Source organism: Apiospora aurea, assembly GCF_038362705.1.
Source record: "Apiospora aurea strain CBS 24483 chromosome Unknown utg000003l_segment0_segment0, whole genome shotgun sequence".
Lineage (NCBI taxonomy): Eukaryota > Fungi > Ascomycota > Sordariomycetes > Amphisphaeriales > Apiosporaceae > Apiospora > Apiospora aurea.
Genome location: NW_027117390.1, coordinates 130,577 through 150,970, shown reverse-complemented (window position 1 = coordinate 150,970; position 20,394 = coordinate 130,577). Strand labels below are relative to the sequence as shown.

The 20,394-nt window shown below is 56.1% G+C and overlaps 10 protein-coding genes across 10 annotated transcripts; 5 read left to right on the top strand and 5 right to left on the bottom strand.

The window, feature by feature from the left end:
* Positions 1-1,087: 1,087 nt before the first annotated feature.
* On the top strand, positions 1,088-2,273 carry PG986_003886 (uncharacterized protein; the record flags this gene model as incomplete). The annotated part of the gene is made up of 3 exons (XM_066840108.1): positions 1,088-1,476; positions 1,556-2,092; positions 2,156-2,273. The coding sequence occupies 3 exons, from the start codon at positions 1,088-1,090 to the stop codon at positions 2,271-2,273; spliced, it is 1,044 nt and encodes a 347-aa protein (XP_066702735.1).
* A 1,252-nt stretch (positions 2,274-3,525) lies between these two features.
* On the bottom strand, positions 3,526-5,460 carry PG986_003885 (uncharacterized protein; the record flags this gene model as incomplete). Its single annotated transcript, XM_066840107.1, has 3 exons — positions 3,526-4,644; positions 4,721-5,107; positions 5,299-5,460. The coding sequence occupies 3 exons, from the start codon at positions 5,458-5,460 to the stop codon at positions 3,526-3,528; spliced, it is 1,668 nt and encodes a 555-aa protein (XP_066702734.1).
* A 1,344-nt stretch (positions 5,461-6,804) lies between these two features.
* PG986_003884 (FAD/NAD(P)-binding domain-containing protein) lies at positions 6,805-8,064 on the top strand (the record flags this gene model as incomplete). Its single annotated transcript, XM_066840106.1, has 1 exon — positions 6,805-8,064. One exon carries the CDS (start codon positions 6,805-6,807, stop codon positions 8,062-8,064), a length of 1,260 nt encoding a protein of 419 aa, XP_066702733.1.
* A 487-nt stretch (positions 8,065-8,551) lies between these two features.
* PG986_003883 (uncharacterized protein) lies at positions 8,552-8,884 on the top strand (the record flags this gene model as incomplete). Its single annotated transcript, XM_066840105.1, has 1 exon — positions 8,552-8,884. One exon carries the CDS (start codon positions 8,552-8,554, stop codon positions 8,882-8,884), a length of 333 nt encoding a protein of 110 aa, XP_066702732.1.
* A 350-nt stretch (positions 8,885-9,234) lies between these two features.
* PG986_003882 (uncharacterized protein) lies at positions 9,235-9,933 on the top strand (the record flags this gene model as incomplete). The annotated part of the gene is made up of 1 exon (XM_066840104.1): positions 9,235-9,933. One exon carries the CDS (start codon positions 9,235-9,237, stop codon positions 9,931-9,933), a length of 699 nt encoding a protein of 232 aa, XP_066702731.1.
* An 849-nt stretch (positions 9,934-10,782) lies between these two features.
* On the top strand, positions 10,783-11,256 carry PG986_003881 (uncharacterized protein; the record flags this gene model as incomplete). The annotated part of the gene is made up of 2 exons (XM_066840103.1): positions 10,783-11,072; positions 11,154-11,256. 2 exons carry the CDS (start codon positions 10,783-10,785, stop codon positions 11,254-11,256), a joined length of 393 nt encoding a protein of 130 aa, XP_066702730.1.
* A 459-nt stretch (positions 11,257-11,715) lies between these two features.
* On the bottom strand, positions 11,716-13,545 carry PG986_003880 (uncharacterized protein; the record flags this gene model as incomplete). The annotated part of the gene is made up of 8 exons (XM_066840102.1): positions 11,716-12,339; positions 12,394-12,472; positions 12,561-12,598; positions 12,649-12,692; positions 12,748-12,842; positions 12,997-13,064; positions 13,158-13,228; positions 13,290-13,545. The coding sequence occupies 8 exons, from the start codon at positions 13,543-13,545 to the stop codon at positions 11,716-11,718; spliced, it is 1,275 nt and encodes a 424-aa protein (XP_066702729.1).
* A 2,183-nt stretch (positions 13,546-15,728) lies between these two features.
* On the bottom strand, positions 15,729-16,364 carry PG986_003879 (uncharacterized protein; the record flags this gene model as incomplete). Its single annotated transcript, XM_066840101.1, has 3 exons — positions 15,729-15,901; positions 15,943-16,079; positions 16,144-16,364. 3 exons carry the CDS (start codon positions 16,362-16,364, stop codon positions 15,729-15,731), a joined length of 531 nt encoding a protein of 176 aa, XP_066702728.1.
* Positions 16,365-17,495: 1,131 nt separating this feature from the next.
* On the bottom strand, positions 17,496-17,922 carry PG986_003878 (uncharacterized protein; the record flags this gene model as incomplete). Its single annotated transcript, XM_066840100.1, has 2 exons — positions 17,496-17,578; positions 17,655-17,922. The coding sequence occupies 2 exons, from the start codon at positions 17,920-17,922 to the stop codon at positions 17,496-17,498; spliced, it is 351 nt and encodes a 116-aa protein (XP_066702727.1).
* A 432-nt stretch (positions 17,923-18,354) lies between these two features.
* PG986_003877 (HRQ family protein) lies at positions 18,355-19,977 on the bottom strand (the record flags this gene model as incomplete). Its single annotated transcript, XM_066840099.1, has 3 exons — positions 18,355-18,844; positions 18,925-19,393; positions 19,467-19,977. 3 exons carry the CDS (start codon positions 19,975-19,977, stop codon positions 18,355-18,357), a joined length of 1,470 nt encoding a protein of 489 aa, XP_066702726.1.
* Between the last annotated feature and the right edge of the window lie 417 nt (positions 19,978-20,394).

Below are 20,394 nucleotides of genomic sequence, written 5' to 3'. Positions count from 1 at the left end.
GGGTTCCTCCTTTCGCTGCAACAGAGGCCGAACACCGGGGCCCATTACCCAGGTCACTGTCTAGCACCGGAACACTGGCCATCCCAGCTTGCCTCGTGGGAAAAGACAGGGTCGCTAATACTACCAAACGCTATAGTCCATCAGAAAAGTACCGTTCCACTATACAAGAACAAAACCAACAAGAACCCAGAAATAGTATCTAGATGGGCGATATAGCGTGCGAAGATCTCAATGATCCGGCCCAATGAAGCCACAGAATGCCACAAGAACTCAATTCGTAGCCACAATGTGTCAATTCAGGAGTAACGTGTCTGTCTCAGCCATTCGCGATGAACCTGCAGCACGTGGTCAGCAAACTCGGACAGCTCCGCTATTTGGGAAATCCTTTTGTTCGTTCCTTTTTTCTTTTTTTTTCTTTCTTTTTTTCGTCCTCAGGTTTGGTTTTGGGAATTGTCTTGGGCGTTCGTGCCACATCCTGCTACCTACCTCATTCCCTCATCCACCGCTGGGATCACGCCAAAGCGTGGTCCTTTGCACGACGTTGCACAGCAGCAGCTTACTCACGCCGCTCGCTCGCATTCGCGTTACGAAATGCATGCATGTCGTAGCAGGGGTCCAATAAGCAAGTCGGCTCTCGGGCAGGACCGGATTAGTTAGGGATGACATGCAACCCCACCCCCTGTTGGCAATGTGGCGGTCCAGCCAGGGGCTTACGCGTGAGATTTTGTTACCCGCTTGCGAGCTATCCGAAGAAAAAAAGAGGGAGTGAGATGTACGCAGGGCCCTTCTTCTCTTGGTTGTTCGCTTACTTCTTTACGACTCCGCGCACGCAATGGCAATTCTCACTGGGCTGAGTCGTCGAGGAGCCGACGTTGGCTGTGGCTAAGTAAAGTAGACAGTAAGTCAAGTCAGGACTGTGAGTAACTCCCGTACGCCGTGATCAATGATATGATCCTTCCAGGAGAATTATTCCACAGTTAGGACAACAACCACACCATTTCCCACCAACTTCGTTGTTGTTCACATCCAACGAACAAAGACCGCAAAGAAGAACCAACTACCCCATCCATACCAAGACCAACCAAACATGTTCGCGCAGCCGACCATCCCCGAGTTCCCCTTGGGGCCAGCCTCGCTCCAGGGCCAGACAGCCATCATCACGGGCGCTACCTCGGGCATTGGCCAGGAGCTTGGCTTCCAGCTGCTGCGTCTGGGCCTCGGTCACCTGATCATCGGCGCACGCAGCCTGCAGCGCGGTGCGGCTGCCCGCCTGGCCCTGTTGGCCGACGAGAGGGTGCAAGCGCTGAATCAATCGGCCCATATCACCGTCCTCGAGCTCGACCTCACGCGATACGACAGCGTCGTCTCGTTTGCTCGTAAAGTCCTGGACCTGCCCGAAAAGAGGCTCGACCTTCTTGTTCTGAATGCTGGCATCAACCTCGCTGAGTATCAGCAGACGCCTGACGGCAATGAAGCGTGAGTGGTCGGCTCGTTATCAGCATTGCCGTTGCCAAGTGCCGTCTGGACACCATCGCTGACAGTACTGATGTTCTAGATGCATGCAGGTCAATTTGCTGTCCAACAGCTTCCTCAGCCTGATGCTGCTGCCGCTGATCCAGAAGACGTCGGCGACGTACTACCAGTCCATGGATGAAAGTGTCCAGCGGCCCACCATTACCTGGCTGGGCTCCATGGGGCATGCCTTCCATTCTCCAGACCTGGCCACCCTCCTGCCCAGCAACGTGAACATATTGGACTGCTTCTCGTCCGTGGACACCTACTCGCGCTTCCGCCGGTACTCGGACACGAAGCTGTTTGTGATCCTCTTTGCGCGGGAGCTCGCCGATCGCATCGCGAAGAGTGATGCCGTGGTGATTGTGAACAACGTCTGCCCCGGCACAGTCGCGACGGGCGCCGACAACAACCTGCCGTTCTACGTGCGCATCCCCATGAACCTCAACCGGGCCGCCCGTGGACGCACTGTGGCCGATGGGGCCCGGGCTGTAATGTGGGCCGCGAGAGGTAATCTGCAGAAGCCCGGATCCGCGGCTGGCTGGAACGGGGTCTACGTGGCTGACGGCAAGATCCAAGAGTAAGTTTGGTCGTATACTTCTTTATCTGGCAACCTCATAAACTGATGTTCTCGGGTCTCTAGCCCCGCACCGTTCGCAAACACGCCAGAAGGCCGTGAGTTCGCCAAGAAGCTCTGGGGTGAGATTTTGAGTAAGGCTAGGGATCTGGACGGTCGCATGGGGGAAGGCCTCGGCAGTTGAAAGTATCATAGCCAAAGACATCGTTTTCGCAGCCCGGGTTACGATATACTGCTTCCATGATGATACATGAGCCTTACGTGCTGTATACTAGCCAAGCTACGATCTTTGTTGGACGTGTAAAACATTGCTGCTTGTAATACTGCCACCTTGAAACTAGACGCAATTTTCGACATACCAAATGCCAGCAATATTTCACTGCTTCATCGCTCTGTCTAGACTCATCAAATTTCGCGATAACTTTTGACTGAATATGCAGTTGTCGTTTGTCGTTAGTGATATTGCCCCCCCCGGAATCGGAGCCCAGCACACCGCGTCACCCGTCGGTACCAACATCGCCCGACCCCCTTGCCTCGACTGGACCCCTACCTCAACCCCTGCCCCCAAGGTCCTGCATCCTGGACCCTGACTTGGACCGTAACCGGGTCCTGGCATCGCCCGTTACATTGCCCCTTGCGTCCTCCCATCGCACCGGGTTCCTTCGGACCGTTCGGGGAGGACAAAGGACATTTTCATCGCACAATACCTCCAAGTGCGTGATCGCTAAGAAAAAGAGAAAGCTTCGGGCTTACTCTTGTGGCGTTGTGTTGAACCGTTGGTACGTACGTGCATATATGCATTTTGCGTATGCGGATGGTAAGATACGAACATGGGGCATACCTACCCCCCACCTGTGACGGGTGACGTTAATCCCGCATCGTACGTTACACGTAAGAGTGGAAAAGTGTCCGGTTGCCCGGATCTCCGCCGAGGCCCGGAGCTACGCGAAAGGACATTATGGGGCTGGCTTGGCATGCGGCTTGGCATGGTAACTAGCTTAAGCACGATGGACGTGGCTGTGGCTTGCTGACATGGGAATTTCCACTGCATGTAGTGGGACGGGAAGAAGAATCCCATGCTGACGTATGCGGAAAAGACAAATCCGATGCGAGACAAAAAAGTAAGCGCTGGCTCAGTTGGTCCGCAGGTAGTGCCGGCTAAATTTACACGGACGCCAAAACGGCCACTCGACAGGGTGATTGCGCATGGCCTCATGGTACGTATGTATGGTCTAAGATAATGGTTCCAAAGTTCTGGACGAACCTCACGATACTTACAACAGGTAAACGATGCCTCTTGGGAGAATGTTCCAATGTATGTAGAGTTTCTACCTCGAGCATCACACTGGTTTGCGTCCCTTTTGCCGCCGTTTTGACACCAATATATACAATCTTAGTGACAATATACCCGATATGCCAGGGTAGCAATCCCCATCTCAAACCGCTCTAGTCCTAGTACGCGGCGGCTTCTCCGTAGTCCGGCTCGAGTCCGAACTCTCCACGCTGGCGATGCCATGCTGCGTCTTGTGCTCGCGGTCCAAACTGATCTGCTTGATGAAGAAGCTGCCGATCGTGGCGACGCCGCTCAGCACGCACATGACCATCCAGACCGTCTTGAGCGCGTCCGCGTACGCCTGGACCAGCTCCGTCTTCTGCAGCCCCGCCGGCATCTCTTCCAGGAGGGGCACGAGCCCGCTCGCGTCGCGGCTGTACTCGTCGGCCTTGTCGACGAGGGTGGTCGTCTTTCGTAGTTGGGCCTTCATCGCGTTCTGGAACACGACCCCGCAGATGGCCACCCCGAGGCACTGCCCCAGCATGCGCGCGAAGATGAACATGGAGATCGCAAAGGCCAGGAGCTCGTCGCTCGCCGCCGCGGCCTGGTTGATGATGGCCAAACTGGAATACAGCAGGCCCAGGCCCAGGCCGACGACGATGGTTAAGAAGAACCACTGCGGCGCGCTCAGGCCGACGTCCAACAAGATCATGAGGCCCAGCCCGAGGGTGCTGATGACCCAGCCGATCCACGTGACCCAGCGGTACTCGCCACGCTTCGTGATAATAAAACCCGCGAGGATGGACATGGGCGCCACGGTGAAGGTGGCCGGGAACAGGGCCACGCCGGCCAGGATCGGGTTGTATCCCTGCACGGCCTGGAAGTATAGAGGCAAAAAGTACAGGGCGCCGTAGACGATGGCCGCGTTGATCACCGTCGACCACAGGCTGTAGCCCATCTCGTAGTTGGCCAGCAGCAGCTCCACCCGGACGATGGGCTCCCGGGCCACGTAGCGCTCGTAGAAGCCGAAGCCGATGAGTGAGGTGATGCCCAGAATCAGGGGGAAGAGCGTCTGCCAGGCGGTCCAGGCATACTGCACCCCGCCCCAGGTCAGGGGCAGGAGAAAACAGGTGGCGGCCCCCACAAACAGGAAGCTGCCGAACCAGTCGAACTTTTTGAGTTTCGGCATGATGGAGCCAGCCGGTCTTGCTAGGCGCAGGCAAAAGGGGATCGTGGCAAGGGCGACGGCGGCGAACGGGACATTGATCCAGAAGAGCCAGCGCTGTTTCGGCGTGATAGGGTCAGTACAGACGGTGATTATCCAAGACGGATAGCAAAAGGTAGTTGGTAGCACTCACCCAGCTAACTTTGAAAGCCAACGCTCCACCGATTACGGGACCCGTGACACTTCCCAGGGCCCAAATGCCCCCGATGATACCAAAGTACTTTCCGCGGTCCCGCATCGGCACCAAGTCCGTGACGATGATATCGTTTAATAGGATGATACCCCCTCCACCAATGCCCTGGACAGCTCTGCCGACGAAGATCAAGAGGAAGGACTGGGCAACGGCGGCCAGGATGAGACCGACGAGAAACAGGAACGTGCAGACGAGCAGAACCCCCATGCGGCCCACGATGTCGGATAGAGCGCCCATGGGGGCCTGCAGCACGGCCGACGCCAACAGGAAAGCGGTGCCGGTCCAGAAGGCCTCGAGGGAGCTTCCGCGAAGTTCGTGAGACATGAGCTACGTTGTGAAAGTGTTAGCAAAGTACGCGCGTACGTTCGGATGGAGCTTCCCCCTCCCCTGTTACCCTCCCCAGCCCCTCAATAACTTCTAGTACGGCCCAGCTCTGTCTTGGGTCCGTAAAGGGGGTAGCAGGAGATAGTATCACCCGAGCGGTAGACGTCAAGTGCAGCATGTCGGTGTGGACTCACCGGTAAGGCCACCGATACCGAGGTGCTGTCCAGCGATACCATCATGGCAAGGATCAACATGGGCGTCAAGGCGATCCAGAACTTGGCGCCTGGTCTGAATGCGGGCGGCGTCTCGGTGATATCGGTCGTAGATTGGTTGTTGCCTTCCATGCTAGGCCCCATCATGGCCATTGGTCGTTCTCCTGTCATTTTGCTTCTGGGTGCTGAGCGGTTTGGTTCGTGGTCATTGGTGTATACTCGCTTTCTTGACCTGCTCGTCGTCACTTCGATTCAATCGCGTGTTGAGCTTGCAGAATCGAAACTCATAATGCGCAAGTTACACTGATATAACAAGCTCGAAAGGAAGGACCCATACACAATGCCTGAGGTTCGCATTCGCAACTCTGCTGAGTCGTCTCTCCCTCTTTCCATGTGTGTAGTCGGGAATCCTTTTGGTCAGATTCCTCTTCCCAAGCCGCGGCCCGTTGCTTCTTTCCTGCTTCTTGGCGATGAAGAAATCGAGATGTGGCTGGAGACGCCGACGTAATCTATTTGGAATTGGTGGAGCGGTTGCCGTGGGATTTGGTTAGTTGCGCCTTCCAAACGGTGAGATTCGAGAAACCAGGTCCGATTACCAATCCAAGACCCGACGGACTGCAGATACGATCCGAAGGCCCGATCCGCGAGGTTGCACGTTTTGAAGCAGATCCCTCGTGCCTCGGCTAGATTGAAGCTGCGTTCACGAAAGCTCTGTAGTATTGAAGATGTGTTCGGAGATATCTATAGAAATCGGCATATTGGGAGGCCCAAGTTCGGGCCCGGGGTATCTGACCGCCTGCTTTTCCGGGTTTTCCTTACGAGAGATGCAGCGTGCCGCTGTCAGACAGTGACGACAAGACTGGTTTCGGCTTGGCTGACGCGCGGAAGCACGCAAGGGAGAACGCCCAATCAACAGCACAGCCACTTCGAATTATCAACGCGATGAGGCAACACGCCGGCAGATCACCGCAGCAACCCTCCCTTACCGAGGCAAGCGACAGAACCAAATCTCCCTCTTCCATTGCATTTCCAATCGGGTGTCGGCGGGTGAGGCGCTTAACAGGGGTTTCTACAACGGGACCGGCCCAATACGACCTACCTAGCTGGTCTGTCACCAAATACTCCATATGGTGGGTGCGCTGATGCAGAGCAACCCCAGATCTGCTTTACCCTGTCCGTCTCCCGGCTATCTCTGAGCCCGCCGTAGACGTCATCCTATACGTGGTGAGCATTGGGCATTGATATTGCGACATCGTGTTTCTTCGCATGACGTACGTTCAAGCATGCCATCGTGCGTATCCCTTTTGGGGCTCATTGCACGCCGCAATTACATAAAAGTGCAGCCAAGAATCTGCTTAAAGTCGTTGAAGGATCCGCATCTTCCTCAAGTGAACCACCAACATCACTTCCGACTCAATAGAAAACTATCCACTCTGTACATACATCATCACATACATCCATACATATAGATCTTCCAAGAAGTAAACAATGCCACAACCCCTCAACATCGCCATCATTGGGGCCGGCCCGGCGGGCTGCACTCTAGCCCACCTGCTCCATCGCAACTTACCCGAAGGATCTGCCAAGCTCGAAGTCTTTGAGCGCGAGACGGCCCTCCACGACCGGGACCAGGGCGGCACCCTCGACCTGCACGATGAGACGGGCCTGGCGGCCCTGCGCGCCGCGGGCCTGATCGACACGCCCGAGTTTGACGCCGTGGCCCGCCGCGACGGCGACGCCATCGTGCTCTGCGACAAGCAGATGCGCCGCTGGCTCAACATTGCCAGCACCGCCGACGGCGGCTGGTTCGCGCAGGGAAAACCCGAGATAGACCGCATGGCGCTGCGGAAACTCCTGTTAGAATCCCTGCCGCGGGAGATGATCACGTGGGGAAAGCAGGTCGTCAAGGTCGTCAACTCCCCGCACGACGCGACGTCGGTCCTGCACTTCCGCGACGGCTCGACCTCGTCGACGCGCTACGATCTGGTGGTGGGCGCCGACGGGACGTACAGCGTCGTGCGCCCCCTCCTGACGCCGCTCCAGCCCTTCTTCAGCGGCGTGGGCGGGTGGAACATGCTGTGCAAGCAGTCGGAGGCGGCGCGGCCGCTGCTGACCAAGATGGTGAACCGCGGCAGCCTGTTCGCGTACTCGGACGGCAAGGTCCTCATGGGCCAGCAGCTCGGCTCGGGCGACCTGTACATCAGCATGTGGGGCGTCAAGCCCGAGGCCTGGATGGACCCGGCCGTGGCGGGCTACGACGTGGCGGACCCGAAGCAGGTGAAGGCGGCGCTGCTCGAGGAGTTCTCGTCCTGGGCGCCCGAGCTGCGCGAGCTCATCGCCTCCTTCGACGAGGCCCGGGTCTGGCCGCGCAGCCTCGTCATGTTGCCGACGGGCATCCGGTGGGACTCGCGCCCGGGTGTGACGGTCCTCGGCGACGCGGCGCACGTCATGTGCCCCTTTGCGGGCCTCGGCGTCAACGCGGCCATGGGGGACGCCATGGGCCTGGCCGACGAGATCGCGCTTGCGGTGAAGCAGGGCGCGACGACGGCTGCGGGGCTGGGGCAGTGTCTGGGCAGGTACGAGGCGGGCATGTTTGGGCGGGCGCACGCGGCGCAGCGGTTCACGGTGGATATCATGAAGCTCATGCTGTTTACTCCCGGCGCGCCCTGCGCGGTGATTGAGGACTACATTCTGCGCGTCACGGCGGACGATATGGGGGCGAATCTCGCGTCCGCTTGGGGGTTTTGATTGCGATCTACTATTTCTTTTTCAAGCTGTTCTTTGTGGGGAGCAAGGCCGCGATCGAGGGGACGCCGCTGCGGAAGCTCAGTGTGTCGTGATAAAAAGGGCGACTTCTATTTCTATTCGTAGTATATACTTATTCCATGTTTAAAACTCTTCCGGAGACCTTGCAAGTCGCTGCATGTACCAGGCCATGAGGGATGATCGAGTGCACCCGAAACTTCACCACGCCTATTGAAGGCCAGGGGTCTCGGGAAAGCCGGGCCGGGACCAATGGAAAATCGGAGTCTGTCCCGAGTCCTTGGGCCGTTTGCCGCGCGGTACTGCAACATGCCACCCCATACTACTCTTCCAGGCACTAACCACCTTGACCCCGCTCTCGAGGGTGTCACCAACACTCCCCAACTCACCATCTCACCGATGACTCTGCTGTTTCTCAAGTATGCACTTGGACTGTGATACCGTTTGCAAACACCACCAGTCCTCACTCGCGATGGAGACTCTTCCCTTGGAGCTCGTTCAGCGTATCTTCGCCTACCTCAATCTTGCGTCTGTACGAGATGCAGCGCTCTCGTGCCGGACTTTCTTCGACGCCTTCAAAAGCGCCGAGGTCCTTATAACGAGCGAGATTCTGCTACGACAGATAGATCCAAGTGTGTTACCGGAGGCCATCTTGGTCCAAAAATCGTGGCAACTGGGCAAGCCTTCTGCCGGCCAAGCAACCAAGTTCGCCCAGGATCACCTCAGCAGCAGGCTACCGGCTCCAACCCAGTGGAGGCTCGTCGATGCTTTGGTACTGGAACGGTTCCATCGCTATGTACACTAGTTTGCGCATCAATTTGCAGCTGAAGCCCTCGACAAGCAACCCCGCCTCCTTGCCCTGGGAGAGCCGAGTCACACAGAACTCCTTCGCTTCCAGCGGGCGTTCTACCGTTTTCAGCTTTACTGTAACATGGTAGGCCCTGAACCTGCGGGGCAGTCACAATACCGTGAAATGTTCTTAGGGTATTTTGCCGCCTGGGAGAATGAGTAGCTTGCGTGCGTCAACGATTATCTCATGAGAATGGTTGCTGAGCGTAAGCCAACTTTCAAACTACGAAACGTCTATCAGATGTAGCTAACGACGCATGGGCAGCGTTCAACTGTCTTGTGGACCACGACGTTACCTGGGGATACATGCGAATACCCTACATCAACAGCCACTATTCCAGCTATGGTCAATATCTCATCTCCGAGGGCCTGGAGAAGATGTATCAAGCCTCCAGGGGTTCATCCTACAAGGAATGGCATGCTTTACTGAGCAAGGGAGAGGACAGGTGGGAAGAGCCCCTCTTCTGCGACACCTTTCTTCTAAACGGGCTGGAAAGAGGAGCCAATGTGTTTCCGTTGTATCTCGAGGCTTTGGCGGACCTTGACGAAGAGGATAAGCACGAAGTTGTGGGTTCGCCGTTTTACGAGGAGCCTGATCGAGGGCCAGCATCCATGTGGGAATGGGTCCATAAAGACCGACTGCCCGGCGCGCTGGTCGGGGAGCCCCGGGTGAGGCAACACCGGCAGTGGGCTTATACCTTCTGGGACGGCTCGCGGCTCGAAAGGGCAGGCCTCCTGACGGACCCCAGCATCTCTGGCTTGGGACCACTCACGGAGCTGGGCTTGGAGAAGTACGATCTGCCGGGGCGACAGGCCAACCTCGCGATATCGCAAGCAGCTAGGGCCAGGATCTGGGCGTCTGGAGGCACGGGGTGGTGGAGTGCCACGGATCAGACAAAGGTTGTCTGGCCCAAGCCAAATCGAACTTCGACGCGTATCATTCAGCCCCGATCTCTTGCTGATGCCAAGAGATTCCTGCTGCGCTTCAAGAATGAAAAGTGCTGAGCTGAAGGTAGAAAGGGAAGGGCTACGATGTGTACATCAAGAGACGTTGCTGTTGTGCAGGGCCGATTTCCTATGCTTGGTAGACGAATACAGCCATGACAATTGTGATTGGTAATGCATACAGAATGCATCGCCTTCATTCATGTTGAGGCGTGATAGAATCCAACGTACAGGTTGGCTAGATGTGCCTAGCAGAGGTACTCCGTAATGGGGGGCGGGGTTGCTGCTGGGCTAGGTTGACAAAACAGGGTTTGGGTGGCCGCTGCATCCCCCGCTTCCAGTGCTCTTGGTTGCGCACCGGCTTACCGTCCGCACCCCCTTACCACTATCAAGGACAGCAGCCAACATGGACTGTCACATGCAACAAACCAAGGCCACCAAACCGGATGTGCAACCACCCCCTCCCCAACATTTGGAACCCGGCGGGCCAGCTGGGCTTTTTTACTTGGGGAGTGTCCCGTCATCCATGATCCATCCCCTCCCTATCAGACCGCCTGATCCTGTTGCCCGTGGCCCAATAAGTGGTGGGGCAGAGATGCCTCATTGACCGACCTTGATTGACGAGCGAGCAAGAAACAAACAGTAGGTATGTAAAAGCATCCCGACACTCTATTTCAACGACATGTGCTGACACGTCAGTGGGTATCCGTTCGCTTTCTTTTCTCGCATCGCATTCGCTACTACCCACGCTCGCTTTCCATTCTATCGCGCCTAGTGGCATCTCGCATCAAACGTTCAACACAGGAGGGGCAGCGCGCAGCCCACACCAGAACCGGGATCCACCTGCCAAATATATCCATCCATCGCTCATCAGAGTCCAAATAACAAACTCGAGATCCGGGGCCGACTATGGGAGGCGTGGTCATGAACGGCCCGTACCACGGCAGGACCCTGTCGGGCGTGGACCAGGTTGTCGCCTCAACGTCTTCGTCATCAGCCGCGACAATAGCGACCAAGCTCTCGGCCGCCAAGTTCGTGCTCGCCATCTCGGAACATGGCGTTGCTACTGCAGGCACCACCCCTGCTAGAACCAGCAGCAGCCGCAGCAAGCTCGTGCTCTCTAACAAGCTGGCCATCTCCGACATGAGCAACATGACCTTGGCCAGCCTGCGCGAGCGGCTTCTTATCTACGCGAGGGTGTGAGTTCATTTTATCGACGACCACTTCTTGGAGAGAAAGTACCATGGTAGACCTGCCATACTGATCATTTGGCGGCTTAGACCCTTGTATCCCTCCAAGCACATCTTCTGCACGGCGACTGGTGTCGAGGTGACGGATGAGTCCATTGCCGTGGCCGACTATCTGCAGCTTGAAGTAAGGTGACCCCTAGCGTTTGCATATTTTGCAACAAGCACGAGAGCAGGCGACTCTGTGTATGTGTCCGTCATGTCTGACTGACCTGCCTAGTCCCGGACCGTGGAGAGGAAGGCTGGTCTGCCAGCTATATCAGTGTACTATAAGACACATCGCCCAGAGGGTAAACAGGCAGGCGTCCGCTTCGTTTGGCCATAGGGACGGGGCCGCGCTTACAGAGAGTTTCACCGACAACATACCAAGAAGGAAAAGAGTATCGTCGCATTTTTGTCATTAGGGCGTTTGGTGGGTTGTTCATTATCAGATTGGACTATATACTTACTTACAGGAGTTGGGCTTCTTCATCACTGGAGATCGATGGGAGTAATTAATAAGCAGAACCAGCTTCTGATCATGTTGGAGAAGGGCATCACTAATTTAGAAGAAGAAGAGGAGGAAGCAGCCTGTAAATGATTGTTCTTAATACCATTACAATGTCGACGAGTAAGAGGAACGCCGTTCCCAGCCCTCCTCCACCTCGACGGTGATCTCGTGCTTCACGTAAATCGACGCGTCCGACTGGCTGGATCTTCGGCTCTTTCTGCCACTCCGGGTAGACAACGACCTGGCGGCCCCAATCTCCACCGTGTTCCCCTTATGATTATGCCCCCGTCTATAGCTCTGGCCGCGGCCGTAGTATCCCCCGCCGGGCTGCGACTGCGACGACTGCCTATTGTTCTTCGTCGGGGTATTTGTGGTGGTGCTCGTTTTCGTGGTGGTGCTGCTCAGGCGACGACTACTCGGCTCGTAATGCCTCCTCACCCCCGGGTGTGGCGGGAACGTTATCGGCGTCTTCTCGTCACTCAGCGGCAGTGGCGCCAGCCTGAGGCTCTCCATGGAGAGGTACGCGAGCGGCAGGCCCTGGACGGATCCCTGGTCGCCGCGGAGCATCGACTTGAGGCCCCGCGGCTTCCACTCGGGCGTCGGCGCGCGCGTGAACAGCTGCGACCGCAGGGTCGAGAAGAGCTTGGGAAAACACTGCGCGGCCAGCGGCTTGAGGGTCGGCAGGCAGGCGCAGATGATGCCGGAGCTGATTTCGGCTAGGGAGCAGAGCTGCCGTGGGTGTCAGCATGGCTTGCAAACGAAGATGAGAAAGGGAATACGTACGTTGGAATCGGCAATGTCCCAGGTGATGTCGGGGGACACTTTGAGATACTGCAGTCGAAGCAGGCTGATCAAGGTCGTACTGAAACCATGACACGCCGAGTTAGTATACTCTTTCCTTCCGAAATTGCTTGTACGATGCTTCGAGGGGCAATAGATTGGTAACTTACACTAAGCCTAGGCAGAAGACAATCGAGAGGACCGCCTTCTGGGCCGGGGGAGGTGCAGACCCCTTATCAGGGGCAGTGGCAGGATTACGATCATGATGTCTGTCGCGATGTTGCCGGCGGCGCTGATATACACTACACAGCTCCGTCAGTTTCATTAGTATTCCTCGTTCGAGGGCTGTAAACTTACACCCGGGGATTGACGGTACACAAACGGTGCTGGGTGTGGGAGCCCAGAAGCCAAAAATGGGTTGGCATTGGAACACGACAATGACCATTTGGGATCTGTGAATATGCTTGTCAGCAATGTATCTCGTAGGGTTTTGTATGTGTTCCATGACTAGGTCGTTTGTACATACGTGCACCAGAGTCCTATCACGCAGCTGACAATGATCAGGGTCCGCCTCGTCGACCCTCCCCGGTCATGATGCGATAGTACTGCGCCAGGAATGCGAGTTTTATAGTCATCAGGGCGGCGTTGTATACGACCAACGAGGAATAAAACATCTTGGTTCCGGTTAGGAAATAAGGCATCATAAGAACAAGACATTGCTTATGCCGGCTGTGTGAATTAGGGCTTGGGGGAGGGAGGGCGCATACCTTCATGAACGTCATAAACTCGTCCTTCTCGGTCATGAATCCAACATGGCGGCCGAGGTTAGAGTTTGTCACTGCAACACGGGTCAGTGTTATCTCTTGAGGTGCCGGAGTGCACTGCTACCAGGAACTCACTGCAACAACATATGACGCCATGTCCAATGACAAGCCCCGAAGAGAGTAGAACCAGCCAGTCGTCGGGCCCGGTCATGCGCAATATCCTGACGCGGGCCCAGAACCGGGCCGCCACGCTCGCGGTCGCGAGGAACATCAAGAAGACCGAGACGCCGACGACGGTCGACACCTTGGACTCGGGGTCGAAGAAGTTCCGCTTCTGGTCGCTGGTGTTGAAGTAGGGGTCCTCCAGCAAGAGGTTGTCCTTGTCGGCCATGATTGCGATGTGCGAAAATAATATTTTCTTCTGACTTGTTCTTGACTGGACCACGGGATGCGTTGGGTGGTAGCAGTCCTAACAAGAAGGGGGAGCGAGAGTTCGCCGCTTGGCTTGGCTTATTATTGGGGATTTATGTATGCGTCGTTACATTTTGGTCTTCTCTCTCTCTCTCTCTGGATTTTTTGAGGGAAGAACGGTTCCCAAGATATGGCAGGAGTCTTGGATAGGCTTGACGTCCCTAAACTCCGGGCCCCATCGTTTATGTTCCCGCCCTCCCGCTTGATGCAAAGAGGAAAGTTCTAGGTTGCTTTCTTGATGGCCGGCCATCTTTTGACACGCCGATCATATCGCATTGCCGACGGCCATAGTATGGCCAGGGGGGGATGTTCGGATGCGCGCAGTCGGGTTTCTCATTGGTCCGATGTACAACCGGGCTGGTTACAAAAGAGAACACCGCCTCTTACTGTGGCCTATGAGAACCACACAGCCCGGTTGGTCATCTCATATGTCTAGGCTGGTCTGTCTGACTGATGAAAGAATCTCCTTTGGACTGTTTCGTATGATCTTCAGCTCCACCGACCAGAGCTTTTGTTTAACTGTACTCCGATAGGTTCCTCGCTTGCGGCACGAGCAAAGCATTCGACTTGGTGCGCGTATACGATATACACGACTAGACGCCATGTCAACACTTCGCCTAGTGGTTTTGAAAAGTCGTGCCACGGCAGATGAAATTTGCGGGATAATTACATCACTTCGCACTCCCGGAGGAGGATGACGAAGCAGAGGTCCGGGAGCTTCTTCCGTACGGGGTGTCGGCCAAGGGATGATCTGCCTCGGAGCTATGGCCTAGATCAGATCAAGTAAGATTCTTTGGGCAGGGTTAGCTGGTGAGGCTGAACTTCGGACCACGCTGAAATCCGGTTTGCCTCACTGAAACCACTGCAGCGCACAGGCTGACTCGGGGTTTCTTGAATTCGGATGGCTTCTTGACTCTCTAGTCGTTCCGAGCACCCACAAGCCGAGTCTAGACTGAGCACTAGCTTTTGCTGCTCGCGGCATTGATGTGCACAACTGTTACCTTCTGGCCTTCTAGAAGAGCGTCTTTGCTCAACCCGAGTCTCCTTTTCTCTTGTACTGATTAAGGATTCAGTCGGAATATTCTCTGCGCTACGTCACACAGAACATCTGCTTTGATTTGTGACGTAGTTGTCTGATCTCGGGAGAGACGCTAATTACAGTTAACTGACTGGACGTGAAATGGAATGACGGGTGGCAGGGAAGTCCAGGCTCAGAACGGACATTTTCCACCTGGGAAAAGACCACTTGCTTCTTAAAGACTCCCTGGGTGGTTCCTTCTCCGAGTTTCACGATTTGAGAACTCAAGGCAGGTTCCTCTCCTTCCCCATTCTACTCACGGGGAAAAGATCATACGAGATCTACCATCTTTTTCGTGGCAGTGTAAGTAGGTTTTCGCGAGCTCCCCTCTTTCCCGTGGCCCCTGGTGCCTGATACTGGCTGGGATGCGGACCGAAATCACGTTTTGACTTTCGGGTAGGTCTCCCCCAGAGACGGCAGAGGGTGCATCCTGCTTTGCTCTTCTGTGTACAAATGGATCCGGGAGGGTGCAGCTCACACCATCATTCTTCTGCTTTGTCTCCCTTTAGGTATAGCTACGAGGATCGTACCGATTTTCCAGGCAATCGTCTATACACGTCTGCTGACCATGAGGCCACTGTAGACAAGATGGATAGCCGGATACCCTGAATGGGCCAGGATACATAGCGGGAACTAGCAATCCTGGGCCTTGTAGTGGTCTATATAAGACTGTGTTATGTTTGTTTCACGGGATCCCTGAAGTCGAAATGGGAATACGCCACTTGTGATGCAAGCTTGAAATAAGGGAGACCAGTACCCGCCCTCTGTCCCTGCATAATGCAACTTGGTCAGTCGCGATGACATGAACAACAATCAACTGATCCTCAATTCCATAATGAGTCCTTAGGGCAGTCGGGCATCATCCATTGCGGCTACGGACGTCTGTCGTTTACCAACTCAGCCGTGACGGCTTGCCTTTCAAGACATCATCAAGGCCAACTGGGTTTCCAGGTTTTCTCCTGCTCTGGTCTAGAATCCCACTGTTGGTAGTCACTGTTCTAGCTAAGGACGGCCCTTCCTTGCCCTCAACAGTCGATGACAGCCCCAATGGCGTTGCCACATTGGAGACGGCCATTCGAGTTCGAAACAAACGTGTCTGTCAGCCAAGAAGATTCATCAGCTTGGTGTCTTGACTTGCCGCTGCCAACTTCCTTGATCTCGCATGTTTTGCCTTGCTGTGTCTGGGGTCTTTCTGCTCCTATGGAGATGCCAGAAAGATAGGTCTTGGAACAGACTTACTCATATCAATCACCGCCGTCGGCCAGTTGTTGTTCCCGGCGTCGCAGTCGCAGTGGAGCAAGGCCGGGTCATCCAGGAACAAGCCCGAGTTCGTCTTGCCGTTGGAGCAGTTCCGGCAGCTGTAGAAGTATCCGTCCCTAAAGTTCACAGCCATGTCAATAACCTCGCATTACAAAATGAAGGCGGAGCGACGAGGCTTACCCGGGACTCTCGAGCTGGCCGAACGAGTTGGTCACGCAGCCGTTCAGGTCCAGGCTCGAGCACACCAGCTCGCCCGAGACGGCGTGGCAGGCGCCCGTCATGGTGCGGCCAGTCACCTTGACAGTACCCATCTCGCACGAGGCGCCGAAGTTTTCGGCCGCGGCCGGCGAGGAAGAGAACAGCAGGCCGGCGATGGCCAGCGGTACGGAGAATACTCTCATCGTAGAAGGTCGGATTGGGTCGGAGCAACGGGAGAGACACCGAAGGTTTGCGTCGTGGTTGAACAGAAGTGTTCTTGGCGATCAAGTATTTCTTCTTGTTATTCTGCCAACGGTATATATTCGAAGGTCCAGATTCACCAGTACTTGCTCACGAGTCTAGGCGTTTATATATGTCGCCCGGCCAAGCTTTCCCAGACTCCATCCAGTGATACCTCTTGATTCCGTTCCTTATCTCGAATGGTCCCCGGATAAGGTCGCACGCATCGTATGCGCATGGCTAGCGCGCTCAAAGTCCCAAAAGACGAGACCGGCCTGTTCCTATTCAATGGCCAGGGATCAATAGGCCGCTGTGTTCCGATGGTTATCACCGGACGATGGACCATGCTGAGGTGTGGTGGCGATGAAGCAAGGAAAGGGGAAGGCCAAGAACATCATGATAAGGGGCGGCCAGAAAGATTGGGTAAGTAGGGAGACGCCTATTTAGGCTATGCGCCCACGACATTGGATAATGCTAAAAAATACCCCCCTCTAGGTCCCTGACGATCTCGAGCCCAGGTCAGATAGCTGGCCGGATAAAGAGGCGACAAGGCGCCGAGTCGCCGGATAGGGTTGCTGGCGCAATATGGGTTAGGTTACACTGCGCAAATCGATTGGCGACCTCGACTGGGCGGCCGCTCAAAGAACCAAACGGCATGGGGGTTTGGAGATATGGTTTTATTGATTTCATGTCTCATTGCATCTCGGCTAGCTGAGGCTTCGTCGGTGGATGGTCCCCTGACGACCATGCCATGTGGTTTCTTGCAATGACGCTTCTTCCGGTACACACACATGTACCGCGGGGTATCTGCTCAAGCACGACGATTCTAGATCTGCGTATCGCATGCCCTAGTGCTTCTTCTATCCTTCGCAAAATTTTCGAATAATGCCGACGTCCAAAAGCCTCTGCTGACTGGGTGCAAGAAGAGACTGGCCTGTCCATTCCATCTTGCCTCTTACTCTGGACAGCAATTTTCGGGCCGATGGAGTCGAATATGTGGTCGCCATCGGGCCAGCATACATGATCGCATACCGCACAACGGAACGCCGGTCGCTTCGCTCTCTGCATCGTATGGGGTATCGTTCGAGGTTCGATCAAGAGATGGTGTCGGCATCCATCTCCATCTGCTCCTTGAGCTCTTTCGACTCGGTCGGCTCAGCCGCATCTGTCGCAGAACCTCCAAGTCAGCAACCTGTCCCTCTCGTTCTCCAAGTTCTCCCAGGGGCGCAAGTAGTAGTAAGCAGAAGACCTACCCTTCATCTCGACCTCGCCCTCGGCCTCCATCTTGCGCTTGAGGGCGTGGGCGCGGGCCTTTTCGAGCTTGCGCTGCTTCTTGGCGCTGAGGGCGCGGTTGGGCCCGCTCGTGGGCAGGATGCCCTCGCGGGCGCCGCGGCGGGCGTCGCTCTTGAGGATCCGGGTCTGGCCGGCGGCGGAGGACTTTTGGGCCTTCTTCTTGGCCGAGGCGCGCATGGCGGCCTGGCGGTTCTTGGAGGGGCCGTTGGGGTTCTTGACGGAAGGCATGGTGGGCGAGTTACGTCGTCGTCGTCGTCGTCGTTATTGGGGTTCTTGGTGTTGAATTTTGAAGTCGAGAACTCTAGCGAAAAGTTCCCGGATGCTGGGGCTGTAGGCGATGCACGGCCGAGTGGGATGGCTCGAAAATAAAATTTTAGTGGGGTCGATTGCCGTGCTTATCGGTTTGGGCCTAGACTCCCCCAACAGCCAAAGCAAAGTCCACTGAGAGCCCACCCCAGTCTCAATCCGCCAGGCGTAAATCAGTGGAGGCCCGCCCTGAACAGTGAAGAGACACCCCGCCTGTAAATCAACTTCTAGGAGTGCAGTTACTGCATCGGGTCTTGACCATGAAGATGTCTCGCTCCCAGTTTACACTTGACAACAGTATTGGGCTGCACATGTACATTGACATATCATACGCTACTCTGAAACTGACAAACACTACACACACGGACAAGCCGGGAAGTCGTCCACCATCTTGTCCTTCCACCCGGGGAAATAGGGGTGCTGCTCCAACGTCCCAACATCCCAATCCGCCGGTACCAGCCCGTCCTCGACCTGCTTCTTCGCCCACCTGTCCAAATGCTCCGCCGCGATCTTCTCGACGTGCCGCTCCATCTTGTACCCGATCAGGTCGCGCGGCCCCTGCGTGACGACCTGGTGCAGCAGCGCGGGCACGTAGGGCTCCGACTTGAGGTCCGTCAGCTTGTTGAAGACGGCCTTGAAGTTGAAGATGACGGCGCCCGAGACGGGCAGGCGGCGCAGGGTCTGCCAGTCGCACCGCAGCTGCAGGTCGTCGATCGTGCAGGCCGTCTCGTTGCCCGCGAAGGCGCTGCGCGGGGTCCCGTTGGGCGCGAAGAAGGCTTCCCAGTCCTCGATGCCCCAGGAGCCGCGCTGGACCGGCTGGTCGACGGGGAGCTTGGTGAACCATCTGGCTGGCGTTAGCTCCGTTTTGGTCATGCATAGAGGTGGGAAAGGTCCAGGTCGGGGAATGGGCTCGGCTAGGCTTACCTGTCGACGGAAAACGCCATCTTCTCTTCCCACTGCGGCACGTTGTCGTGGATGGCGCGGAGCACCTTGTTCTTGTGCAGCCCAATGTTCCACCCGACAGAACTGCAAATCATGGCGCTTCTCAGGTAATACAGCCCGTCCTGCTCGTTGCGGCACATGACGGCGTAGTCCTCGGGCACGTTCCTAAACAGCACCTCGAGCGGGTGCAGCGCCGCAATGTCCGTCGTCGTCTTGAGCAGCTGGTTCCGCAGTACGGTGTTGCCCTTCTCGAGCTGGAAGTAGTGCGGGTACTTGTGGCACAGGAACTGCAGCACCATCTCCATGAGCTCGCGGCTCGCCAGCTCCGACCCGGGCGTCCAGAACATGATCTTCTCGCCGTGCTCCTTGAGGAGCCCTTGGCGCTGCGCCATGCGCCGGAAGTAGTTGCTCTCCAGCTCGAGCCAGTAGTCGGGCTCCATCTTCATGACCGCTGTGGTAAGTTAGCAGAGGCTGATACGTTATGCATGGTGGAATTGAGATAAGTGTAGCACGAGTCTGCTTACCCATGGTCTGATGATACGTCCATCGGAAAGGTCTGAACGGCCGGAACGCGGCCTTGGTGATATCAAAAGAAGGACATGGCTTGGGATACGGCACGCCCGCCAACACCGAGTAATCGGGGAATGGCCCTAAAGCCTTAACCTCCTGGGTCGAGATGCCCGTCGGGGTGTACTGGTCGGGCTTGTCGAGGTCCTGCGCATGCGAGGTGGGGAGCTGCTTACTCCTCAGCTCCGAGATGTCGATGGTCGCATCCTTCCTCTTGGCCAGCTTGAACGACGGCAGGAGCTGGACCAGGGCGGCGCGGCGCGAGGGCGGAAAGACGACAGAGCTGGGGTACGGTTCCTTCGTTGAGTAGGAAGTTTTGCCGCCGTAGGTCGGTGTTGGCGGCGGCGATGACGATAGGCGGCTCAAACGCCTGCGCTTGATGAGCGTGAAGCCCAGGCCCACCAAGACGACAATGAGGACGCCGATGCTCAAGGCCGGGTAGGGGCCAGCTACGTGGTATAAATCCATCATTCAAACGTGACGTGACGTGATGCAAAAACAGACCAGACGAACAACCAGCGACAGAGGGTGAAACTCAAATACCAGGTTTACTGTACGAATATCGCTAGGGAAAGGGAGAATCATCAGTGGGCAATCATTTATACTTCATCATCGTCTCATCTCCCTGCGTCCTCTTGATATCTCCGAATCAGGGCGCATCTATTCTTCGCCATGTCGCACCCCGAGACGTTGGGCAAAGCCAGCCAGCCAGCCACCCCGCAATGCATCCCGCTATCTGGGCTGATTTCCCGCCAGGATTAGATCCAGTGACGTTGGCCATGAACACGGCACGCACAAGAGCGATGCAGACGGTATATCTTAGCGGCCGCAGTGGATGACAGGGGCCTAGATGGCGGGATGAGGTTGCCGGATGTGGTAATAAAT